At 34.8% G+C, this 21,968-nt stretch overlaps 3 protein-coding genes across 4 annotated transcripts in view; 1 reads left to right on the top strand and 2 right to left on the bottom strand.

Annotated features, from left to right (window-relative positions):
• Window positions 1-21,968, bottom strand: part of LOC123700808 — a 535,837-nt gene that overhangs the window by 170,242 nt on the left and 343,627 nt on the right. The gene's annotated exons all lie outside the window — the stretch shown is intronic.
• Window positions 2,111-8,155, bottom strand: LOC123700818 (dynein light chain Tctex-type 1-like). Its single transcript, XM_045648161.1, has 3 exons — window positions 8,031-8,155; window positions 7,619-7,787; window positions 2,111-2,279 (listed from the first exon to the last, which is right to left on the bottom strand). The coding sequence occupies exons 1-3, from the start codon at window positions 8,052-8,054 to the stop codon at window positions 2,125-2,127; spliced, it is 348 nt and encodes a 115-aa protein (XP_045504117.1). The 5' UTR covers window positions 8,055-8,155; the 3' UTR covers window positions 2,111-2,124.
• Window positions 11,302-21,495, top strand: LOC123700797 (ras association domain-containing protein 8). Of its 2 annotated transcripts, none has more exons than XM_045648133.1 (10): window positions 11,302-11,563; window positions 11,704-11,814; window positions 12,966-13,087; window positions 13,224-13,409; window positions 14,114-14,327; window positions 14,566-14,682; window positions 14,975-15,177; window positions 15,451-15,565; window positions 15,971-16,097; window positions 19,972-21,495. In XM_045648133.1, the coding sequence occupies exons 1-10, from the start codon at window positions 11,492-11,494 to the stop codon at window positions 20,070-20,072; spliced, it is 1,368 nt and encodes a 455-aa protein (XP_045504089.1). In that variant the 5' UTR covers window positions 11,302-11,491; the 3' UTR covers window positions 20,073-21,495. The 2 variants fall into 2 exon arrangements, with proteins under 2 accessions (XP_045504089.1, XP_045504090.1); XM_045648134.1 differs by having other exon boundaries at window positions 14,135-14,327.

The following is a 21,968-nucleotide window of genomic DNA, read 5'->3' on the forward strand; positions in this document are numbered from 1 at the left end:
GTTGTCAAATTATTTGTCTTTTTTGCAGTTGATAAATAATTTTAAGGATTTTGTCTAAAAAATCTTCGAAAATGTCGAAAAAGCCGCTGCGATCACAAGCAAGAGGTGTTGTTTATAATGTGTATAGAAAAACATTCGATGAAGAGGGGTCAAACACATCACAATTTTCAATTTTGAAGATTTTATTGGTATATTGGACTTACCCGTTTTGATACTTTAAAATAAAAAATATTATATGTAGGTAAAAAAATAATTTTATGAAAACTTATTACAGGAGTTTCCAATACGGCTATTCGTCACGTCCAAGCTGTCCAAGTCAATTTTATAATGTGTGTAACTGTTAATACTTACGAAAATAAACATAATTTTATTTTATTTTTATTTTATTTTATAAAAAATTATAGTTAAGCAGTTTTGATCTGCATTATCATTATATCGATATTTTCAAATGGCATACTGGTAATGAATATACAAATATAGGTATGTGTAAATAATAATATGTATTACCTGTATAAAAGTAATATGTATAATTGTATATTATACATGTAAGTATGTACCTACATAATATTAAGTGGATATCTCATTATTAAGTACAGTATTGTCCACTTATGTAATGTGACTAATGATATTTGATATAAATGAGGACAAAATAAAAAATAAGCAGTATCAAGATCGTTCAGTCCATTTTCCCTAGGGTTGCACACTCAAAATTTTGATTTCCCTAATTGCCATCAGATTCTGGTTTACCTATACATCATGATCTGAATTACATGTGAACTTCTAAAGTGGTCATTAACTTGTAACCAACATCACACCTTTCATCTTTAATAATTTAAAAACCTAGATAAGCTAGTAAAATTGTAGAGCAGAAGGCAAATTAAAAAAAAAAAAAAACTGTCCCTTAAATGTTGTCAGTAGGTAATCTGTTCTTATTTTTCGCAATATATTTAATAATAATTATTCAAGAACGTTTTTGACCACTTTAGAACTTTCAAAGGATAAGTGTTCATAAAAAAGGAATCAAGTGGTAAAACGATACCAAAGTGTTGAAAGATAAATAAAATTTTGGAATGCTTTTTTATAAATAAATATTTTTATGAACATTAATTCTTTGTATTCAAGTGTCCATTGACTAGTCTTTGTAGATTTGTGATTTTATTTTCAATCTAGCCATAAAGATAGAATTGAATGTAATTTCTAAAACCAGAAACACTCTCTACATTTTATACATGATTTAGAATTATACATCGATTTATGGATAATAATAAAAAGTGCAGATATTATTGACTATGTATTATAATCATTATTTTAATTTCATGCAAATAACAATTACCTAATTATATTTTTTCACCTTTTAATTTTATTTGTTGACCCTGGCAGTGTTGTGAATTTGTGATTTTATTTTGTATAGAAGCGTTTACATTTTTTGGTCATTGAAATCTTGGGCTTTAATTGATATATGCGTTTTATGATTTCTCTATTCAAAATAATAAAAGACCAAATCACTAAGTGATGTGTGAATCATTTTGTTGGATCAATTGTAAACATCTGCTTTTGATATTGTGTTTTGAAAATAATGCTTTTATTTAATGTGAACACATGCCATTTTGCCTAAATGTTATTATAAGTTATATTATTGCTTTAAAAGCACCAATTTTACAATGCATAGTTCTATGACCTGTCTATACATTTTATTACTTTATTTATTTCTATTATTATTTTGTATTGTGGTAAATTTTACCAAAAATAAAATTACTAAAATGTGCTTTATTTGCTTGTTTCATTTCATAATTTCCTTCATGTTATGTATCTTATTATTTTAAAGATGAATTTGTATTCACATATTACGATACATTTATTTAACACTAGCTTTCCACCCGCGGCATCGCCCGCGCAGTCAAAGAAAAACCCGCGTAGTTCCCGTGGGATTTCCGGGATAAAACCTATCCTATGTAAACATGCAAATTGGTTCAGTAGTTAAGGCGTGATCAAGGGCGTGATTGAGTAACAGACAGACAGACAGAGTTACTTTCGCATTTATAATATTAGTATGGATTTTATAGTGTTTACAAGTAAGGAGCTCTATATAGAAGAAGTAAATAAAAATCAATAAATGTTATAATGCTATATTTGCAATGCTAAACCCCAAATGTTTACAATGCAGTACATGTACTTGTTTTCCCAGCGAACAGTGCAGGTGCCGTCCGTCGCCGTGTCCCAGAAGTAAGCAGCTGCTGTGTGCAATCCGGAGCCGTTTTTCTGAGTTACAGTCATCCTCACTGTAATAACATTTCGAAATTAATATTTTTTTTTATTCCATTTATTTAAAACTAGCTGTTTTGTGTCCTTTCCTAATTTACGAAATACGTTAATTATTATATGTATGAGTACCTAGTTAGGTAGTTTATTATTCAAGAAATTTACAGCAGATGTCGCACAGTGTTTGTTTACCTACATTTGGCATCTGCTCATACGACAGGCTCATACGCTATGATCAAATTATTAAAGCAAATTACATACTGACTACAAGCGACAATCATTAATCGACTATTAAATTAAAGGGAACTTGTCTTCTCATTGTGTGTTTATTCTGTGTCATAGCATTGGCCATAATTTATTATTTGTTTATGACTTATGGTTAGGGAGCCAAGTGCAAATTTGGTTAATTATTTCCTCTCAAGAGATTATTCGTCAGACGCATCAGAGTATAGTATTATAAAGCCTCGTGAACGTCAGCTGGCGCTCGTTTGGGGGGGTGAGCGGTTGTAGCCTCCCACGCACGTAGGAAAAAAAATACATTCATTCATTTCCTCTCAGCTAAAAATTTGTCAAATTGTACCTAACCCAATATCTCAACGAAAAAAAATAATCAGCTGGTTACAACATGGTGTATTATACGTCAGCTGGTGTCTCGAACATGAAAAAAATAAAATTATTTTCCGTGATTTCCTCTCAAACTAAAATTTACCTGATGATAGCTTATATGTAACTGTGGATATATGGGGGATGGTGTAAATGAAAAGCCAAATTCGCCCAATCGATTTATTTCCCAGACACCGGTTACATATCAAAAATACATTTCAACAATCCTCCATTACATCGTACCAAAAAACACAAAATCAAGTCATAGACAACCAAAAATCTACAGTCTACAGATAACATGTCCACAGATTAAATAATAGAAAAACACAGACTAAAAATAAAACTAGTAATCATGAAATACATCTTAATATTTTATCCTATTCCCACACGGTCATCCTGCAGAATCATCTGTCCCAGATGAGTCAACAGTCGTAGATGATCAATATGGTAAGTAGACAATGGTAAATCACCTTTATCTATTACATGTAGAAATCCTTCCTTCTTTCCTCTTTTATTTGAATTAAGTATACATTCCACGCAATTATCAATGTTTGTTTTAATCTTTTCTTTTAAATTCTCCATATAATAATTTCTATTTATTAATTCCTCAGTCTTAACACAACCAAAATGTCCGTTTTCATGATGTTTTCTTATAATTTCATTTTGCATTTTCTTAGGTACAACCATTAATTTATTTCCATCCTTAATCTTCCATAACATTCCATTCTCTAAAACATAGTCATCATAAGATTCCTTTTCTAATACTTTCTTTATTAGTTTTATTTGCAGATCATCATCTTGAGCTCTTCGCAGGCGTGCTGCGGTATCGGTAAGTACAATTATATTCTTTATAGGCTGTCGGCTGAGAGCATCTGCATGTTTCATCCTTGCTGCAGGCCGATGTTCAATCGTGTAGTCATATTCTTCAAGTAAGAGCGCCCAGCGAGCTACTCTCGGAGGTAAGTCTTTTTTCTGCAATGTCATAGTCAAGGCGGAGCAGTCTGTAACAATTTTAAATTTAATACCTAGCAAGTATACTCTAAACTTTTTAACAGCTTCAACAATAGCTAATATTTCTAAATAATAACTGTGATACTTTTTTTCAGTAGCGGATGTCTTCTTGCTCATGTAGTAAACGGGATGCATCTTATTATCTGTTAAACTCCTTTGCAATAATACAGCACCATATCCTTCAGCACTTGCATCTGTGTGTAGTTCTGTTTCTAAATTCGGATCATAAATCTTCAAAACTGGAGATTGACATAAAATAAACTTTAATTTCTGAAATGCTTTTTCACAGTCTAAGTTAAAATTAAAAACAGTACCTTTCTTTAGTAAATCAGTCAGAGGTTTTGCTATTAAAGAATAATCCTTTATAAACTTTCTAAAATAACCTGTTAGTCCGAGGAAACTTTGAAGTGACTTTATATTGTGAGGAGTCTGAAAATGTTCTACAGCGGCAATTTTCTCCACTGAAGGTTTAATTTCACCTTCTGAAACAATATAACCCAAGTAATTAATACTTTTTTGCATAAAATAACATTTATCCCAGTTAAATAATAAACCATACTCTTCAGCTCTGTCAAATACTTTTTGTAAATTAACAAATCCTTCCTCTGCAGATTGAAATGGTAAAATGAGATCGTCAAGATATGATAGAACAATACCATCCACAATAAGATCCTGAAAAATATCATTAATAAATCTCTGAAAAACAGAAGGAGCAGTGCATAAGCCAAAAGGCATCTTAATGAATTCATATTGACCTCGTGGTGTTACAAATGATGTATACTTCTGACTATTAATATGAACATTCACATGTAAAAATCCATTTTTTAAATCAAGCGAGGTAAACATTTTTGCATAAGTTAATCTGTCTAATTGATCTTCAATGAGTGGTAGTGGATATCTTTCTTTAATAATCTTCTTATTCAATTTCCTGTAATCAACACACAATCTATAGTTTCCATTCTTCTTTTTTGCAAGCACAATTGGACTAGCATAATCAGACTTACTTGTTTTTATTATTCCTTCATCAAGCCATTCTTTAATCTGTTTGTCAACAATGTTAAGCTCCAAAGGTGACAATCGTCGTGGATTCTGATAAACTGGTACATCATCGGTTAATAATATTTTAAGTTTTACATTTGATTCTTTAGTACATCTTTTGGGGTTATATTCTTTTATAATATTCTGTATTTTATTCTTATGTTCTTTATTTTCAATATTTGTGATATCTTCATTTTCATTCTCTAGCATTGTAAGGTGTAATATTCTTGTTGCAGTGATAGTTCCAGATTTAAAATTGATTTCTACTTCTTTCAGTACAGGATTTCCTAATATAATGTTGACAGGGATAGCGCCATCATCAACAACATAAAATAAAGTTTCAAAATAACAATCATCAATTTCAATTTTTGCTGTGAAAGATCCTTTTGTATAAATTTCCTTTTCAGCTATTCCAGTTAAAGTTTCTGTTGTTCCTGAACTATAAGATAACAATTTTTCACCTTGAATCTTCCTAAAATAAGACATAATTATTAAATTAGCATCGCTTCCGGTATCAATCAGGGCTTCTACATCAATATTATTTATTTTCAGCTTCTTGAAAGGTCTCACATCAATATTATTTTTAGTTGACATAATTTCCAAACTCTTTTTTATACTTTTAGAACATTCAGTTGATTTATGGCCAAACAAGTTGCATTTAAAACATTTAATGCCTTTAGTACAATTAGGCGACTCATGATCTAAATCTCCACAATTGAAACATCTCTTTACTCGTAGTGTTTTTTGAATTTTCATGCCAATGGACTTTGATACTGAATTACTTTGAATCTTATTAGGTGAATATGATTTTTTCTTAATTTCTGAATAAATGTCTAATTTCTTTCTGAATTCTTTAATGTTACAAGCGCCATATAAAATATTTTTGTTGGACTCACTGTCTTTAATACCGTCGATGACATATTCCATCAGGGCTTCATCTTCAACATTCCCAAGTACTGCAAGTTCCTTCATATGTAAAAAATATTGCTGATGAGTCTCATTCATCTTCATCCGGCGAGTTGAAAGTCTCTTGTGAACAGTTGCACTGTTCAACTTCTTACCAAATTTCTCACGGAGCTCAGACTTAAGTGTATCCCACGTGGTGGTCCCACTTAGTGAACGTAAAAATAGCTTGGCGGTTCCCGCGAGAAGCCGCTTCGAAAATATGAGTTTTTCTATTTCGCCCCATTGCATTAAAGAGGAAATATCTTCAAAATCTTTTACGAATGTTTCGATGCCATAGGCATCATCACCCGAAAATGGCGTCATTGATTTCTCTAAGTCATTGAAGGAAATACGCGGCGATGGTTCACCACAATCATCATCATCTTTTACTCGTTTCGGCGGCATGTTGAATAATGTAAATAAAAAGTTTTATAGTCTTCAAGTCGTAATCGTATAATCATAAGCTTCTTTAAATCTTAGTCTTCGTTCGTAATTCGTAAATTCTTAATCAGGTTAAATCACCGGCATCATAGTCTTCGTCTGTTTTTTCTTTATTCCACCATCCCGTATCCCGGACGAGCCCCCAAATTATGTGGGGATGGTGTAAATGAAAAGCCAAATTCGCCCAATCGATTTATTTCCCAGACACCGGTTACATATCAAAAATACATTTCAACAATCCTCCATTACATCGTACCAAAAAACACAAAATCAAGTCATAGACAACCAAAAATCTACAGTCTACAGATAACATGTCCACAGATTAAATAATAGAAAAACACAGACTAAAAATAAAACTAGTAATCATGAAATACATCTTAATATTTTATCCTATTCCCACATATAGGTCAGCTGGCTGTATCTTGGTGGAAAAACCGTCAGCTGATACTTTGAAAGTTATTACATAGGAGTTAGGCAGAAGCATCTATTGCCAATTTATATGCATCAACTGACTAGGTTTTCCTCGAATTATTGCTAGCTGATTTTTTTTTTATTTATCGCATCAGTATATTAACAAACAAACTCACAAATTTTCATCTGAGATGAAATGACGTATCTTTAATTATTATCGTTATTTTTAAAAATTCAAGCAACACACGCTAGCATAATATAGACAGTAATAAGGTACTTGGAGGTGGTTATTTGTGCACATGATTACACTACGTACATTCAGCCACATCGGTAAACATGTTTTTACAAATATTATAAACTGCATTTAAAAATAACTATCATATCATCAAATTCACATAACTACCTAAAAGTGTAACAAATATGAAATAACCCACTAAAAACATTAGTTAACTTTATTTATTAAAAAATAATAGTATAATAATATATAATTAATAAAGTTATTACTTGTCTTTTACGGGGACTTATGTTGATGGAATTCCACGTATCTCGATGATTTTGTTAATGTCTCATTATATTCGAGACACCAGCTGACGCATGATACACCATGCTGTAACCAGCTGATTATTATTTTTCGTTGAGATATTGGGTTAGCTACAATTTGACAAATTTTTAGCTGAGAGGAAATGAATGAATATACTTTTTTTTCTTACGTGCGTGGGAGGCTACAACCGCTCACCCCCCCCAACCGAGCTCCAGCTGACGTTCACGAGGCTTCATAATACTATACTTTGAGGCATTTTACTAATTACCGCTTGAGAGGAACTTGGTCATAAAATCTACTTCTGGCTCCCGGACCATTATGTTTTATTCGGAATATTTGGAATCGTAAATCGTAATGTTAGTGACTTACTTATGTATTTAAATGGCTTATTGAGTTTATTCAGCCTGGCTAACGTCTTTTCTGTGATAACAGTTATCCATTGAGGTGCTCTAGAATGGCTGTAAACATTTCCTCCCAAACATAGCTCTATATTATCCCTCACTAGTTTCTGGACTTCCTCTACATTAAAAACTAAGTCCTGAAAATATGATAATTTGACTGGGTAATTTATAAAATTAAAAATATACATTTTAAGCTATTGCATAGCTTCTATCGCGGGCCTTGAGCGCGGGGACCGAATCCAGAAATTCCGTAACGAAAAAACCTCACGCTCCCCATTCCGACGGGCACGGAGGTGTGGCTTGAAGGCATAGCATGTAATAGCTTTACCGCGGCAGTCCCCGAGTGCCACACGTCTTTTTTTATTTATTTAACAAGTTACCTCTTCATCGTCCTCTTGCGCCATATTATATAGAGTTTTAGATTTTGTATTTGTTTGTAATGCTCGCTAGGCTCTAGGCGTGCAAGAATTTTTATTGATTGATTTCTAATTCGATTAACTATGGAATGGTGTCACTTATTTATAATTAAATATTAGAATTTATATAAAACCTATTTATATAAACACGAGTATAATCTATAGATATGGCCGTTGTACACGGGTAGAGTCTGTGGCAGTGCCGGATTAGCCACGTAGCAAGAGTAGCAAATGCTACGGGCCCCGCGACTCAGGGGGCCCCGCGGTCTAATACCTGTCTGACCGTAAAAAAATATCAATTTATAATACACGTACCGTAAAAAAAACACACGACCTACCACGAGAAACGTTGGTATCAAAATCTACAACAATAATTTAAAATTTTACCACGTTTCTACAATTGAGCGCTGGCTACACCAAAAGTTGTGTTGTACTGCTTGCACTGCGCTACACGCAAGTTGGTAGCACGGCACAACTAACAGGGGAAACCCCTGATATTGTCATCGAACGAGCTAGTCGTAACAACCCGATCAAATAAAATAGGATTCTATCGACTATCAAACCTTAGATTACAAAATAAAAGGCAGATTGAGCATGACAATCATCCATCGCCCTTGTCAAAGAAAATACGAAATCAAAATGAATACGAACCTCCGCCAGTGCTATAGCGATTATAGTGTCATGCAATACGTCAAAAGGGGTTTGCTATTTTAGTAAAAAAATGCTGTCTTGTGATATTAAAATGCTGTAAAATTTGTTCCCGAAAATAAACAAAAAGATAAAACATCGTTTTACAGGTTCTCTGTAGATTATTTGGCTTATTTAATTTTGTATGCAAATAATAATTTTACATATACGAAGGAATACAAAACTTCAACATATGCTGCCAGTATTTTGAAAATGAATTTGCCATTTTTATGGGTAAAACGGTAAAATGGTTAAAAGATCTTCGAGGTAGTGCTGTTGGATTTTTCGATCGTGAATGTGATTATTTGTATAGCGCAATAAAGGTTCATGATCATTATAAGATAATTTTAATAAGCATAATACTTTTTTTTTGTTACTTTTATATAGCTTAAAAACGTCAGAGTCGTTTTCGCCCGCGATTTAATTCATTTGAATTCCGTGATGTATATGGCAAAATTATTATTATTCAGGAATTATATTTATTTATTATCCAGTAAAGCAGCTGACAATGCGGATGTGTGTGATTTCTAAAAATAAAATGTCCCGTGTTCTAGACTAAAAACTACCGCTATCCGCATTCATATATTTTGAAAATAAAAAATAATATAGGTAATCATTGTAATTTTGAAACATTTTGACGTGACAACGTCTTAAATTAGGTTGCGGCTGGGAGTCACTTATGAAAAAGTGTAACGCTCGGTAACGTTACGATGAGTCACCGAAAGAGGCACGCGGGCATGGTTAGCCCGCCTAAGAGCGAGAGACACAGACATAAAAAGTCGTTGTCACGTAAAACTTTCGCCCGTATACCGACTTTACAGGCAACCAATTTTTTTTTTATGCAATTTATTTAATTAAAAATTTATCGTTTATGTAACAAAAGAATTTTTACAATACTATAAAAAATTATCATATATACAAATATTTATATTAAAATTAAAATTAAACCCTGACAGCTAATTTATGTAGAACGTCACTAACACCGCTACCATAATAATTCAGATGATTGCAATGTCACCTCATAAATCAAAATCGGTTCAGCGGTTTATACTGCAGGGCGACCAAAGAAATATAATACATAGATACACTCGAAAAACATAACCCTCTTTCTTCCGTAGTCGGGGAAAAATTTGGGAAAATTTTCAATATCTGGTAACATAACACCCACACAGAAGCACCGTGTACGTACAGTGCAGCGGCGAAATGACAGCACACATAGATTTATGGAAATGACAATAAATTATTCGGTTTAGTTCACACGCAAGTTTATAAACTTTTATTAAATAATTCCTTAGAATCGTGTTTCCCAAACGTAGAAATTGCCTTGCGCATTTACTTGTCTCTCATGATCACTAACGAACGTTCTTTTTCAACGTTAAAACGTATTAAAAACGAGTTAAGAAACACGATGGGCCAAGAATGTCTTAATCACCTTACTTTGATGAATATAGAGTATAATTTGCTTAAAGAAGTCGATAGTGAAAGTGTTATCTCTAAATTTGCCCATATTAAATGCAGAAAAGTTTATTTGTAATAGTTTTGTTTTATTTAATACCCTTTAACTTGAGAAATTATAGCAAACGAAGGGCCTCTTGACAGAATTTGCTACAGGCCCCGCGCTGGCTTAATCCGGCACTGGTCTGTGGGTAGGTAGCAAGGTAGGTAGAGTACTATCAAGACCCTCTACCACTTTCCTTCCCCCACCCTGGCGTTCACGGTTCACCCTACTCTACCAACTTGACCCATATAAACGGTTAGTAGTGTGGTTAGTAGAGTAATGAGTTCAGCCCTCTTTACAGCATTTGCATTGTGTATCTAAGTTACATCTAAGTTTTTTGCTAAGTTTAAGGATTTATAACATATAAATAACATCAAGTGGTTTAAATCAGAAATTTTAAAACTAGTGGAGTTTTACTCTATAGGTAACTATTATACTATAGTCCGAGTATACCAGTAAGAGCGGAGTCACAAGCGGAGTAATGCCACGAGCCAAACTGTAGGGCTACACCTTTGTGGGCTACACACACACACACACATTCATACGGGAGGCAGCTTTAAAATTATCTAAAAAGAATTTCATCGAAATCGGGTCACCCCATTCAAAGTCATGAGGTAAGTATCAAAAAACAAAAAATAAAAATTCAGTTGAATTGAAACCCTCCTTTTTTTTGAAGTCGGTTGAAAATATACCTGAGGTTTTCAGACAAGTAACACAATTAAAAAAATATATATTTTGATCTTTTCATCTGTCAATACTCAATTGGTCTGTTGCAGTTGGAATCCGGATTATGATAAAAACATTAGTCTCCATCAAATTATAGGCTAAAATTTATTTTGAAGGATTTAATTTTAATTTTTATCTACGTACGCGCGAATAATCTCGCGCAAAGAGTATTATAATATATAGGGTAATCTCGCGGTTCTAAACGGCACGTGTCAAACGTGCCGTTTGCGACAACATCAATTCAAAAAGACTTGTAGCTTTGACGTCATTCAAATAGAAAAATATAATTATAGTCTATTACTTGCTCTGTGAGTCTATCGAAAATTCACTCAAATCAAATGTCAAGTGTAGTAAATTGTGATTTGTGTTTTTGCTTTTTGGAATGTTTGTATTGTATTCTTTCGTGTATTACTTTCGCACGTCAAAAAAATTCTCAAGATTAAAATAATAGCGATGTGTTCATAATATGGTGTCCTAGTTAAGTGTATTGTTAATTTGAAAGCTGTTTAAATTAATGGAGTTGAAGGTCTGGGTCGAGGGGATACAAAGGATTGTTTGTGGAGTGACGGAGACTACCACTTGCCAGGTTTGTTATACTTTATTTATTATTGGAATATAATCGAATTTATCATAATGTTGTTGATGATGCAAAATTCTCTATGCGACTATGAAAGTACTTTTCACTTGTGATGTTTGTGCTTCATTTAGAACACTAAAATTTTACAGGATGTAGTCTTTGCACTTGCTCATGCTACAGGTAAAGTGGGCAGATTCACATTAATTGAGCGATGGAGAAATAATGAAAGGCTTCTAGCTCCACAGGAATATCCACTTAAGGTATTATAATTCATGTGAACTCGTATTTAACCCTAGAAGCCTAATCTATATAGAACGTACACAAAGCCAAATATACGTCTGAGAGGCGTACACATATAAAAGCCCTTATTTTAGGTATATTGTTTAATTTTTATTGTTTTAATAAAGCGGAAATTTAAATTTGGGAAATAAACTAAAAATAAAACCACACTGTTATCAATTATAACTATAATTACAGTTGTTTGCTACAACATAAAAAACAATGTGCATAAATTGGAACAAAAATATTAACTTCTTTAAAATCAACTAAAACATATATTATTTTTATAGAGTATCAATTTTTTTTACGCTAATTATATATTTTTAGATCAAACATTACAACTAACCAGTCTTTAGAGGACTAGATTAACTTTAGGTATAGATTACACATAAATCAACCTTGTGCTCGCCACACACAGATTTTTTACATTTATATACACTCTAATTTTGACATTCATGGTTGGATTAGTTTCTTCAGAGGGCCCAGATTCTTGAAATGACGCAACAAATTCAGACACCTCATAATTTTCGTCTTCGCTTTGAACGTCGTCGATAATCTGGTCATTCTCAACTTTGGAATCTGAATCCTCGTGAGGACTGTCTTCTCCGTTGAAAATTGTGATAATGTCGTCTTTATTTAATATATTGGACCGTACCATATTCATAACTGAAACAATGCTGAAAAAAGATATAAAATACACGGAAAACAATCAAAAGTAAAAGCACTTAATCTTAGTTAAAAGTTACACAAAGCTTAAACATACGTCTCGCAGGCGTGCAACACTTCGATAAATCAAAAATGGCGAAACTTACCATAACGATACAGGCACCGTCCTCTAGCTCCCGTCGACCACTGAGATAACTAAAGAGTACGACGCGCTAGCTTTAACCGTTAGAAAGATACATCCGATATTCGAAATCGTGTACGCCTCGCAGGCGTAGATTAGGCTTCTAGGGTTAAACACGAAACCATAATCTATGTTGAATAAAAAAAAATACGTATATTTTTATACTATACCTTTCCAATCCATTTTGATATAAGTACATTTTGATAATATCTTCACTAAAGATAAAAGAGGAAGAATGTCGCCTTATACAATAATGTAAGTTTAATAATGTTTGTAATGTTTTAGATTTTAATGAAATGGGGCGAATATTCAAATGACATACAATTTATATTAAGGAGATCTGATAGTAGCGACAACCAAAAACCTTTACCACCTAATAGTAATTCTAAATCACCAATTGGAAATGGGTAAGTACTCAATCTTTTTTTATTCTGTTAATAATTTTGTCTTACAATGTTATAGAATTCTTTATAGAAAACATTATTGAAAAATAGTTTTTAAGTCTTTGATATCTATAATTAATCTATTCTGTACTTATTTCAGTAGCCAGAACAATCAGCCAACTCCAAACATACAAGATAAACAAAACTCACCAAATAGGACAAATTCTTCCGCCTTTAATAATGTAAATAATACATCACCTAGTAATATTGGTGTGGTGAAAGGTGTACAACAAAATAAGACGCCAGAGTCACACAGTCCTGTTATGAAGGATGTACCACCATATAGGTAAGTCCTTATTACATAATGATAAATACAAAATTCCTGTGATATTTTATATCACAGGAATTTTAATAATCTGTGTGTTATGACATAAACACAGATAATAATCTGTGTTTATGTCATAACACACAGATTATTATCATCAGAATGAAAAGCTGTGTGTTTATTAAATTTCGTCTTTACACTTACCTAATATTAAGTTTAATTTTAATATTTGGAAATATATTAAAATATACACTAAATAAATTTAAAATTCTGGCATTTGGTATGATTACTTATCATTTTCTATGATTTATCTCTATTTTCCATCATATCAGCATAGATTCTTATCAACATCTTTCAAAACATTCATACAATTTAATGTTGTATTATAAAAAATGGTTATGATTTTCTATATGCATGTTCAATTTTAATGTGCATGGGTAATGTAAGGTTAGCCGTTAGGGGATATCTTCACATTTAGCATGCCACATATTTTGCATGTGTACCATTTGCAAAGTAATCTTGAAAATTCTCAAAAATTTACAACATATAACAAATTATGTATAGCCACTCTAACCTACTTAACACTTAAATTTACAGCATTTTCGGTGGAATATTCCAGATATTTGGTCTCAATAAAGTTTACAGCCTTAATATAGTAACCAGCTAGTTAATATAAATTAGTTTAGATACAAATTGCATGAAGGAAACAAAAACTTTTCACCCAGGGACCCCCCACCACCATACAGATCGCCGCCGCCGCCGCAGGGGCTCCGCAAGTCACCGAACCGCACACGGCCTCGCTCCAACCACATGTCTCCGGAGACTGATGATGAAAGGAATCCAGAAGCAGTCAGCTATAATACTCAGTATAGAGAGCTTGTGTCGCTCGTCAATTATCAGAGGGAAAAGCTGTCGAGTCAACAGGTTGATTTGATTAAGGTATTTGTTTCTATGTCTAGTAAATAATATCATAAAATATGTGATCTCTACAACTTTAAGAAAGAGCGAGCAAACCATTGAAATTGGTGGTTGAAACTTGTTAATTATTTTCCACTTCTAGAAATACAAAATTCAGTTCTAATTCCTGTTTTTATTACTTTTGCTGTATAATGTGGGAATATTACACAATTAGCCTTGTTGATAAAAATAGTTGTTTTAAATCTAAATGATTTTTCAGTATGATGCAGAAATAGGCTTCTGGGAGAATAAAGGCCGAGAGCAGGAAAGGCAGGTGGAATTGCTGCAGCAACAAATTAATTCAGCTGATAATCAGCTCAGGATTAGTACAGAACAGGTAAATTAATTATTTTTTGATATTGTGATGCGATATTTAATATTGTACATTATATTATATACATTATACATATATAATATGTATATAATATAATATAATATATATACATAATATAGTATATTGTTGATATCTTGCTATTGAGAAAAAAAAGAAACAAGATTTACTTCTTATTAATTAGTTTGAGTGATAAAAATTAACAATATCTTTATTTTTCTATCACAGGTATCACATACATAATATATTCTGACTAAATTAAATATGAAATCATGTTTGTATTCATATTTTATTTCAGGTTCAAGCATTAAATTATGTAGAAGAAGAAACTGATATAGTGAAACAAAATGAAAAGACGCTCAAAGCCGAAATAGTGTTGGTTCGCTCCAAACTGGCCAACTGTGAAACTGAATTGTTGCAGTGTAAGAATAAAATAAGAAAGCTCATGGAAGATATTCATAATGAACAGAGGGTTATAAGCAGTCGGCATCAAGAAAATAGGTAATAAAAGGACATAATTAAATTATTGTTGTTACTTTGTGTATTGTTTTATTTGTATAATCCCTAAGTTTACAATTCCTCATTATGTATACTGTGCAAGTTTATTTACATGTCAGTTTTGTACAAAATCAGTTTAAAATAGCTTGTGATTTAGTAACAATAGTATTATAAACAAGAGTGTCTATGTGGTTATTTATACTATTGTTTGAAAAATTTTCAATATCAATTATCTTTAATCTAAATTACTACTTACATATAAATAACAATTTACAGACAAGCATTGGAAAGATCAATGCTTGCGGAGATGGAAAGTCTGCAGACTCAAATACAGCAAGCGAAACACGCCACCGAGATCAACCACCTCACTGCAGAGAATTTGAAACGGGAGGTTTGTATGTTTGTATTGATTTTTTGCGTTTATTACCTTGTGTTATATTTGATGTTCATGTTATAAGAAAAACTTATTGATTTAGATTAACATATAGATTGAAATCGACTAAAAATGCTCATGATTTTTTTTATTCAAATGTTATTTGTACAGTTACACACCTAACTTATGATGAGCGGTTAATTTTTAATAAAATCGCGTGACTTCTAATAACTTGAACGTAGTAGAAGTAGAAGGAATTAATATGCGGTGGATTTTTATTAGGTATTAGTTAAATCAAAGGTTTGGCTTAATAACTCAGGCCCCGGAACCACAGACAGACACAATAGAAAATCTATTGTGTCCGATCGGGCCGCTTGGGGCTCAATGGGTTAAAATTATATTTTATTAAATACTGGTAACTAGGTTGGAGTACTAGAAACGGCTATAATGGAGAAGAAACGCCAAGTGGAGTGCCTCGTGCAAGAAATGAAGGAGGCCAACCTGCAGAGCCTTGCCGGCAGTGCTGATGAACTAAGGCATCCACTTGATGGTAATATGATCATTGACTATATAAATTAAATTTTTTTTTTTTTTTTTTTTTTTTTTTTTTTTTTATGCAATAGGAGGCAACAGAGCAGACGCGTCACCTGGTGGTAAGTGCTCCACGTCGCCCATATGCACCCACAGTGCCAGAGACACTGTGAGTATGTTGCCGGCCTTTCAGGTAGGAATATGCTCTTTTCTTGAAGGTCCCCAGTTCATAGCCGTTTGGAAAAGCCGCATGAGGGAGTTTGTTCCAGATGTCTGTAGTGCGCGGGAAGAAAGACCTTTTAAAGCGCACAGTTGTAGATTGCCAACAGTCAAGGTGGTGAGGGTGGTATTGTTGACGATGTCGTGCTGTACGGTGGTGGAACTCGGCGGCGGGTAATGTTCCAAACAACTCTTCAGAGCACTCCCCATAGTAAATGCGATAGAGAACGCATAAAGAAGCGACATCTCTTCGCAGCGCCAAAGTATCGAGCCGATCGGTGAGACTTGGCTCGTTAACAAGTCGTACAGCTCTCCTTTGAATGCGGTCAAATGGAAGGAGGTATTGTTGGGGTGCCCCGGCCCAGATGTGGGAGCAGTATTCCATGTGCGGCCTAACTTGCGCCTTATATAGCTTGAGGCGATGGTGCGACGTGAAATACTGCCCCGCTCTACAGAGCACACCAAGTTTTTGTGAAGCCAACTTGGCTTTTCCTTCCAAGTGACAAGAAAACTGTACGTTACTCGAGATTTCGAGACCAAGGATTCCGATACTGGCTGCGGCTGAGAGAGGAGTACCCTGAAAAGTAGGAGCTATGACGAAGGGGAGCTTTTTAGCGGTAAAGGCGCATACCTGTGTCTTTTTAGGGTTAAATTGGACTAGGTTTAGTCGGCCCCATTCTGAAACCTCTTGTAAAGAAGTTTCAATCTCAGACACAAGGTTGTTCCGGCACTCAATGACGCGCTCCTGAGAAATATTGCTGCGGCCGGTATATACTGCATCACCAGTACTGTCATCTGCATAGCAATGAATGCTGCCGTTGAGCAGCATATCATTGATATGCAGAAGGAACAGAGTGGGAGACAAGACACAGCCTTGTGGGACACCAGCATTCACAAGCTTAGGATCAGAGCAGGAACCGTCGACTACGACACTCATGCTACGCTCTGTGAGGAAACTGGCGACCCACTGGCAAAGTTTCTCAGGAAGCCCATAGGAAGGAAGTTTTGCAAGAAGCGCTTTGTGCCAAACCCGGTCAAAGGCTTTCGCTATGTCCAAGCTGACTGCTAAGCCTTCACCCTTGCTCTCGATCGCCGTTGCCCATCGATGAGTTAAATATACAAGAAGATCACCAGCTGAGCGACCGCGACGGAAACCGTACTGTCGGTCACTGATCAGCTGGTGTTCCTCCAGATAATTCAACAGCTGGCGATTGATAACGGTTTCCATTATCTTGGAGAGCAAGGAGGTGATGGCTATGGGTCGATAATTGGACGGATCCGAGCGATCGCCCTTTTTCGGGATGGGGTGCACTAATGCTTTCTTCCATGAATTCGGGAAAACGCATGTGGAGTAGGAGTGCCGGAAAAGGCGCACGAGGACCGGTGCCAACTCTGGTGCACACATCTTCAGCACAATTGGAGGAATACCGTCGGGGCCACTCGACTTGTGGACATCTAGAGCGAACAGTGCCTTACGCACAGCACTCTGGGTAAATCGGATGTCCGGCATAGAGCCCTCAAGCCGTGGGATGATAGGTGGTGAGTTCCCCATGTCATCTAAAGTCGAGTTTGCGGCAAAGAGGGAGCTAAGGAGATCAGCTTTCTCTTTTGCCGTGTGGGCCAACTGGTCATTCTCCATGCGCAGAGATGGTAGGGACGGCTGACAGAAGTTCCCTTGCACAGCTTTGGCGAGTGCCCAAAAGGCTCGTGTTCCCGAAGGAAGTCGGGCAAGTTTCTCACCAAGCTTAGCAATATGCTCTGACTTTGCTTTCGCTATTGCTCTTTTGAAAGACCTGGAGGCCGAGTTTAGTTCTCTCTTGAGTGTACAGGCGTTTGGATCACTAGACACGAGCGCATTGGCCCAGGCTTGGTAACAGTCTTGTTTTCGGCGCGACGCCGATTTACAAGAGCTACCAAACCAAGGCTGGGACTTGCCACCGACGGGCACAACAGAGTTTGGAATAAAAAGCTCCATCCCCTGAAGTATCACATCAGCAACAGAGTCGGCACAAGTGCTAGGATCGTCTGCCGAGAAGCAAACACGGCCCCAGGGATAGGATGAAAAGAATGTACGCATCCCATCCCAGTCTGCTGACTTGTAGTGCCAAACGCGACGGCGGCCATTACAATGAGGTCGTGGATATCGCAGGATTGGCACCACACTCCGTATTAGGCAATGGTCGGATGAACCTAAAGGAGCATCAACATTGACCTGATAGCCATCCGGATGAGAAGTCAGCAGAAGGTCCAACAGTGAAGGCGTATGATCCTCTACATCTGGAATTCGCGTGGGCGATGCTACCAGTTGAGTGAGACCATATGCAAGAGCAAAGTCATGGACAGATTTACCCGCATGATCAGTGGTACGAGACTGGAGCCATTCAACATGATGAGCGTTGAAATCACCAAGGACCACAATTTCGGCGGAAGGAATCTGTAGGAGCATGGTATCAGCAGCGGATTGTATATGTTCAAAGAGTCGGTCGGTTTCATCATTACCGCTGTGGGATCTGTAGAGGCACGCATAGACGCGGGGGTGGTCATCGCAATCTACGCGTAACCAAAGGATGGATAGATCCCTACCTTCAAGATAACCGAGGCGTCGAAAGCAGATATCGTTCCGGATGAATGCGCATACACCAGCGCGGGGTATAAAGTTGTGCTCCAGATTGTATCCTGGGTAATTGAGATATGATGTATTAGAAGGGGAAGATATCTGCGTTTCGGTTAAAAAGAGCAAGGCCGGCTTCGCCGTCTCAAGATGGTAATGGACGGCGTTGATGTTAGAGTGTAAGCCCCTTATATTACAGAAATTCACGCAGTGCGTGGAAAGGGGTGCAGCGGTCTTTTTTCTCTTGTTGCCCCGGGTATGAGTAACGAGCGGGATTTTGCCCTCCCCAGAATACGCAGGGCAGCCTGAACATGAGTGCTCAGGGAGGGATTCTCCAGCACTAAAAGTGTTGGTACCCTCCTGGGGTAATAATATTTGTAATTCCGCTGCCATATTAGGAAAGGGGATGGGGGGAAGTGGGCTTCCGGTATGTCTCACTCACCAATGCGAAACGCTAGACGCTTTACGCCGGTTTTCTGTGAGATAGTGGTATCGCGCCGGACGGACTACAGCCCATTCGTGCTACATACAAAAGAGGACTATTATATGTAGCTGTAGTCCTACCACTCTAGAACATTATAAAAACTCTAAATTATAAAAAAAATATGAATAGTATGTACATAATATATTGGTTTGTTTGATAAATTTAGCTATTTTCTCCGGCTTCACTCGCGTAAATTAATTAATCCAATCTGTCTGTTTGTCTGTTACTCAATCACGCCTAAACTACTGAACCAACTTTCATGAAATTTGGTATGGAGATATATACCCGAGAAAGGACATAGGCTACTTTTTATCCCGGGAAAATGACGCAATCCCGGAAATCCCACGGGAACGGGAACTATGCGGGTTTTTCTTTGACTGCGCGGGCGAAGCCGCGGGCGGAAACCTAGTAATTAATATTAATAGAGATAAATAAACATACATAAATAAACATACTGCACTAAATAGAGATAAATAAACATACATAACAGTAGTGCATTCTTTTTGATTCAACACATTATTTCCGAGTAAGTGATGTTCACTTACACATAATTCATGCTTATCTAAAAATTATTTACAGGAATGTGCAAAGCGGGAAGTGCTAGGAGAATAATTGGGTCACCGAGGCAGCTAGAAAACGCAGCTCCTACTAATAAAAATCCACATGGCGTCTGGGTTTAAATGTTACAGTTTTTCAAAACATTATAAAAACAAAGTTACTTGCTATAAAAGGTTTCTCATAAAGATTTAAAAGCGTATAAAATTATATATAGAATTATTAATAATATTCCAATAACAGAAAATAAATATTATAATTAAATTTAGAGCATATTTTGTGGTAGTTTGAAAAGTGCAAAAAATATTTGATATTTGTTTATTCCCTATTAGAGATGTAACTGTGAATTGTTCATTTTATAGATGTTTTACGTCAAGAAGAAAGTATTATATTTACTCCCTGTATGATGATTGATATTGATTTATACTGATATCATTTTACTATTGTAATTTTTTTTAAAGATCTTCACGCTGTAAAAACTAAATCTATTGCAACCTCGAACAGTATCTTATGTACATATTAAATACCTAATAAAGATTTATCCAGTATACAAAGTATGAGTTGATTAGAGACACTTTTATTCGGAAAAATAATGAGTATTGTACCAGATGTAGTAAGTATTTATTTCCTATAGGTAGACTGTACTCTGCTGTGTTTAATCTCTATTTATGCTATGTGTTCAAACTTGTGTCATATAATCACTGTCACAAACTATATTTTATATTAGTTTTAAGATATGTTTGTACTTAAAGCATTTTATGTAATTGTAAAAGTATTATTCTTGCCTTTTTTTATTGTAGTACATATTTTGTGAGCAAAATTATATGGTAGTTTTTGTTTATAAAACGTAGAATTTTGCGATCATTGCTTTTTTACGTAGCGGCATTTAAGGAAATGTGTTTTATTCTCATTTGTATGCAAAGCTCGACTTTGGAACTCTTTTATTTTGCGGTACAACTAATTTCTGTGTGATTGCAATTATGTATTTGGGAATCGTAAAATATAATTTGAATCGTTTTTTCTAATTTGAATTTGATTTAGGGCTTGTGTTCGTTTTGTATACTTACTGGTTTTGTTTTCTACATAATAACAACATAATTTTTATTATATATTTATATACGTGTGATTTTCGTTTGGTTTTTCCCTAATCAATTATGCCGTGCGTTGTGCAATGTGCCATTATTATTTTAGATTTAGTAGAAAATAAATTAATTTATTGTACAATTACACTTTCAGTTCGATTTTTTTTCGATTTAACTATGAACTTGTCGAATGGAATGTTAATCAATAGTTTGCAATATGTAATTAAATATACTTAATAATAATCTAGTCGGAAATATAAGCCATTGCAATATTTTATCAATAATGAACAAATTCTAATATACTTAATATTATCGGCCTAAATACATTGAATTTTAATTAGTATATTAGATGTCTTTTTAAAAAATAGTTTTCAATCATATTATAAAATGTTTTACATTATTCTGCATGGTTACTAATAGGTAGATGATTGTATATTCAATATAGAATAAAGTGAATTTAGAAAGATATGTTGTTTTTGTTTCTCCTCGTGTATTTTTATAATTAGTAGTATGATAATTCGATTGGAGATTATGATCCTATTATTGCGGTCCCGAACAAACTCAACCCGCACACAAAATCTCGCAGAAATCATTGAATCCTACTAATATTATAAATACGAAAGTTTTTGAGGATGTGTGTGTGTGTTTGTTACTCGCAATTTACGCAAATACTGCTGAACCGATTATAATGAAATTTCGCACACATATAGAGGGTAACTTGGATTAACATATAGGATAGGTTTTATTCCGAAAATCCCACGGGAACGGAATATGCGGGTTTTTCTTTGAAAACGCGGGTGGAAAGCTAGTATAATATACTTGCTCAAATCAAGCACATGATTATATTTACAAATAGGCACGCACAAGTTTTGCGTGCACGGTACAGCATCCATGAAACCTAGTAATAAAAATATATTTAAAAACTTTGCTAACTTAATA

The sequence above is a fragment of the Colias croceus genome, chromosome 20, assembly GCF_905220415.1.
Source record: "Colias croceus chromosome 20, ilColCroc2.1".
In the NCBI taxonomy this organism is placed as follows: Eukaryota; Metazoa; Arthropoda; class Insecta; order Lepidoptera; family Pieridae; genus Colias; species Colias croceus.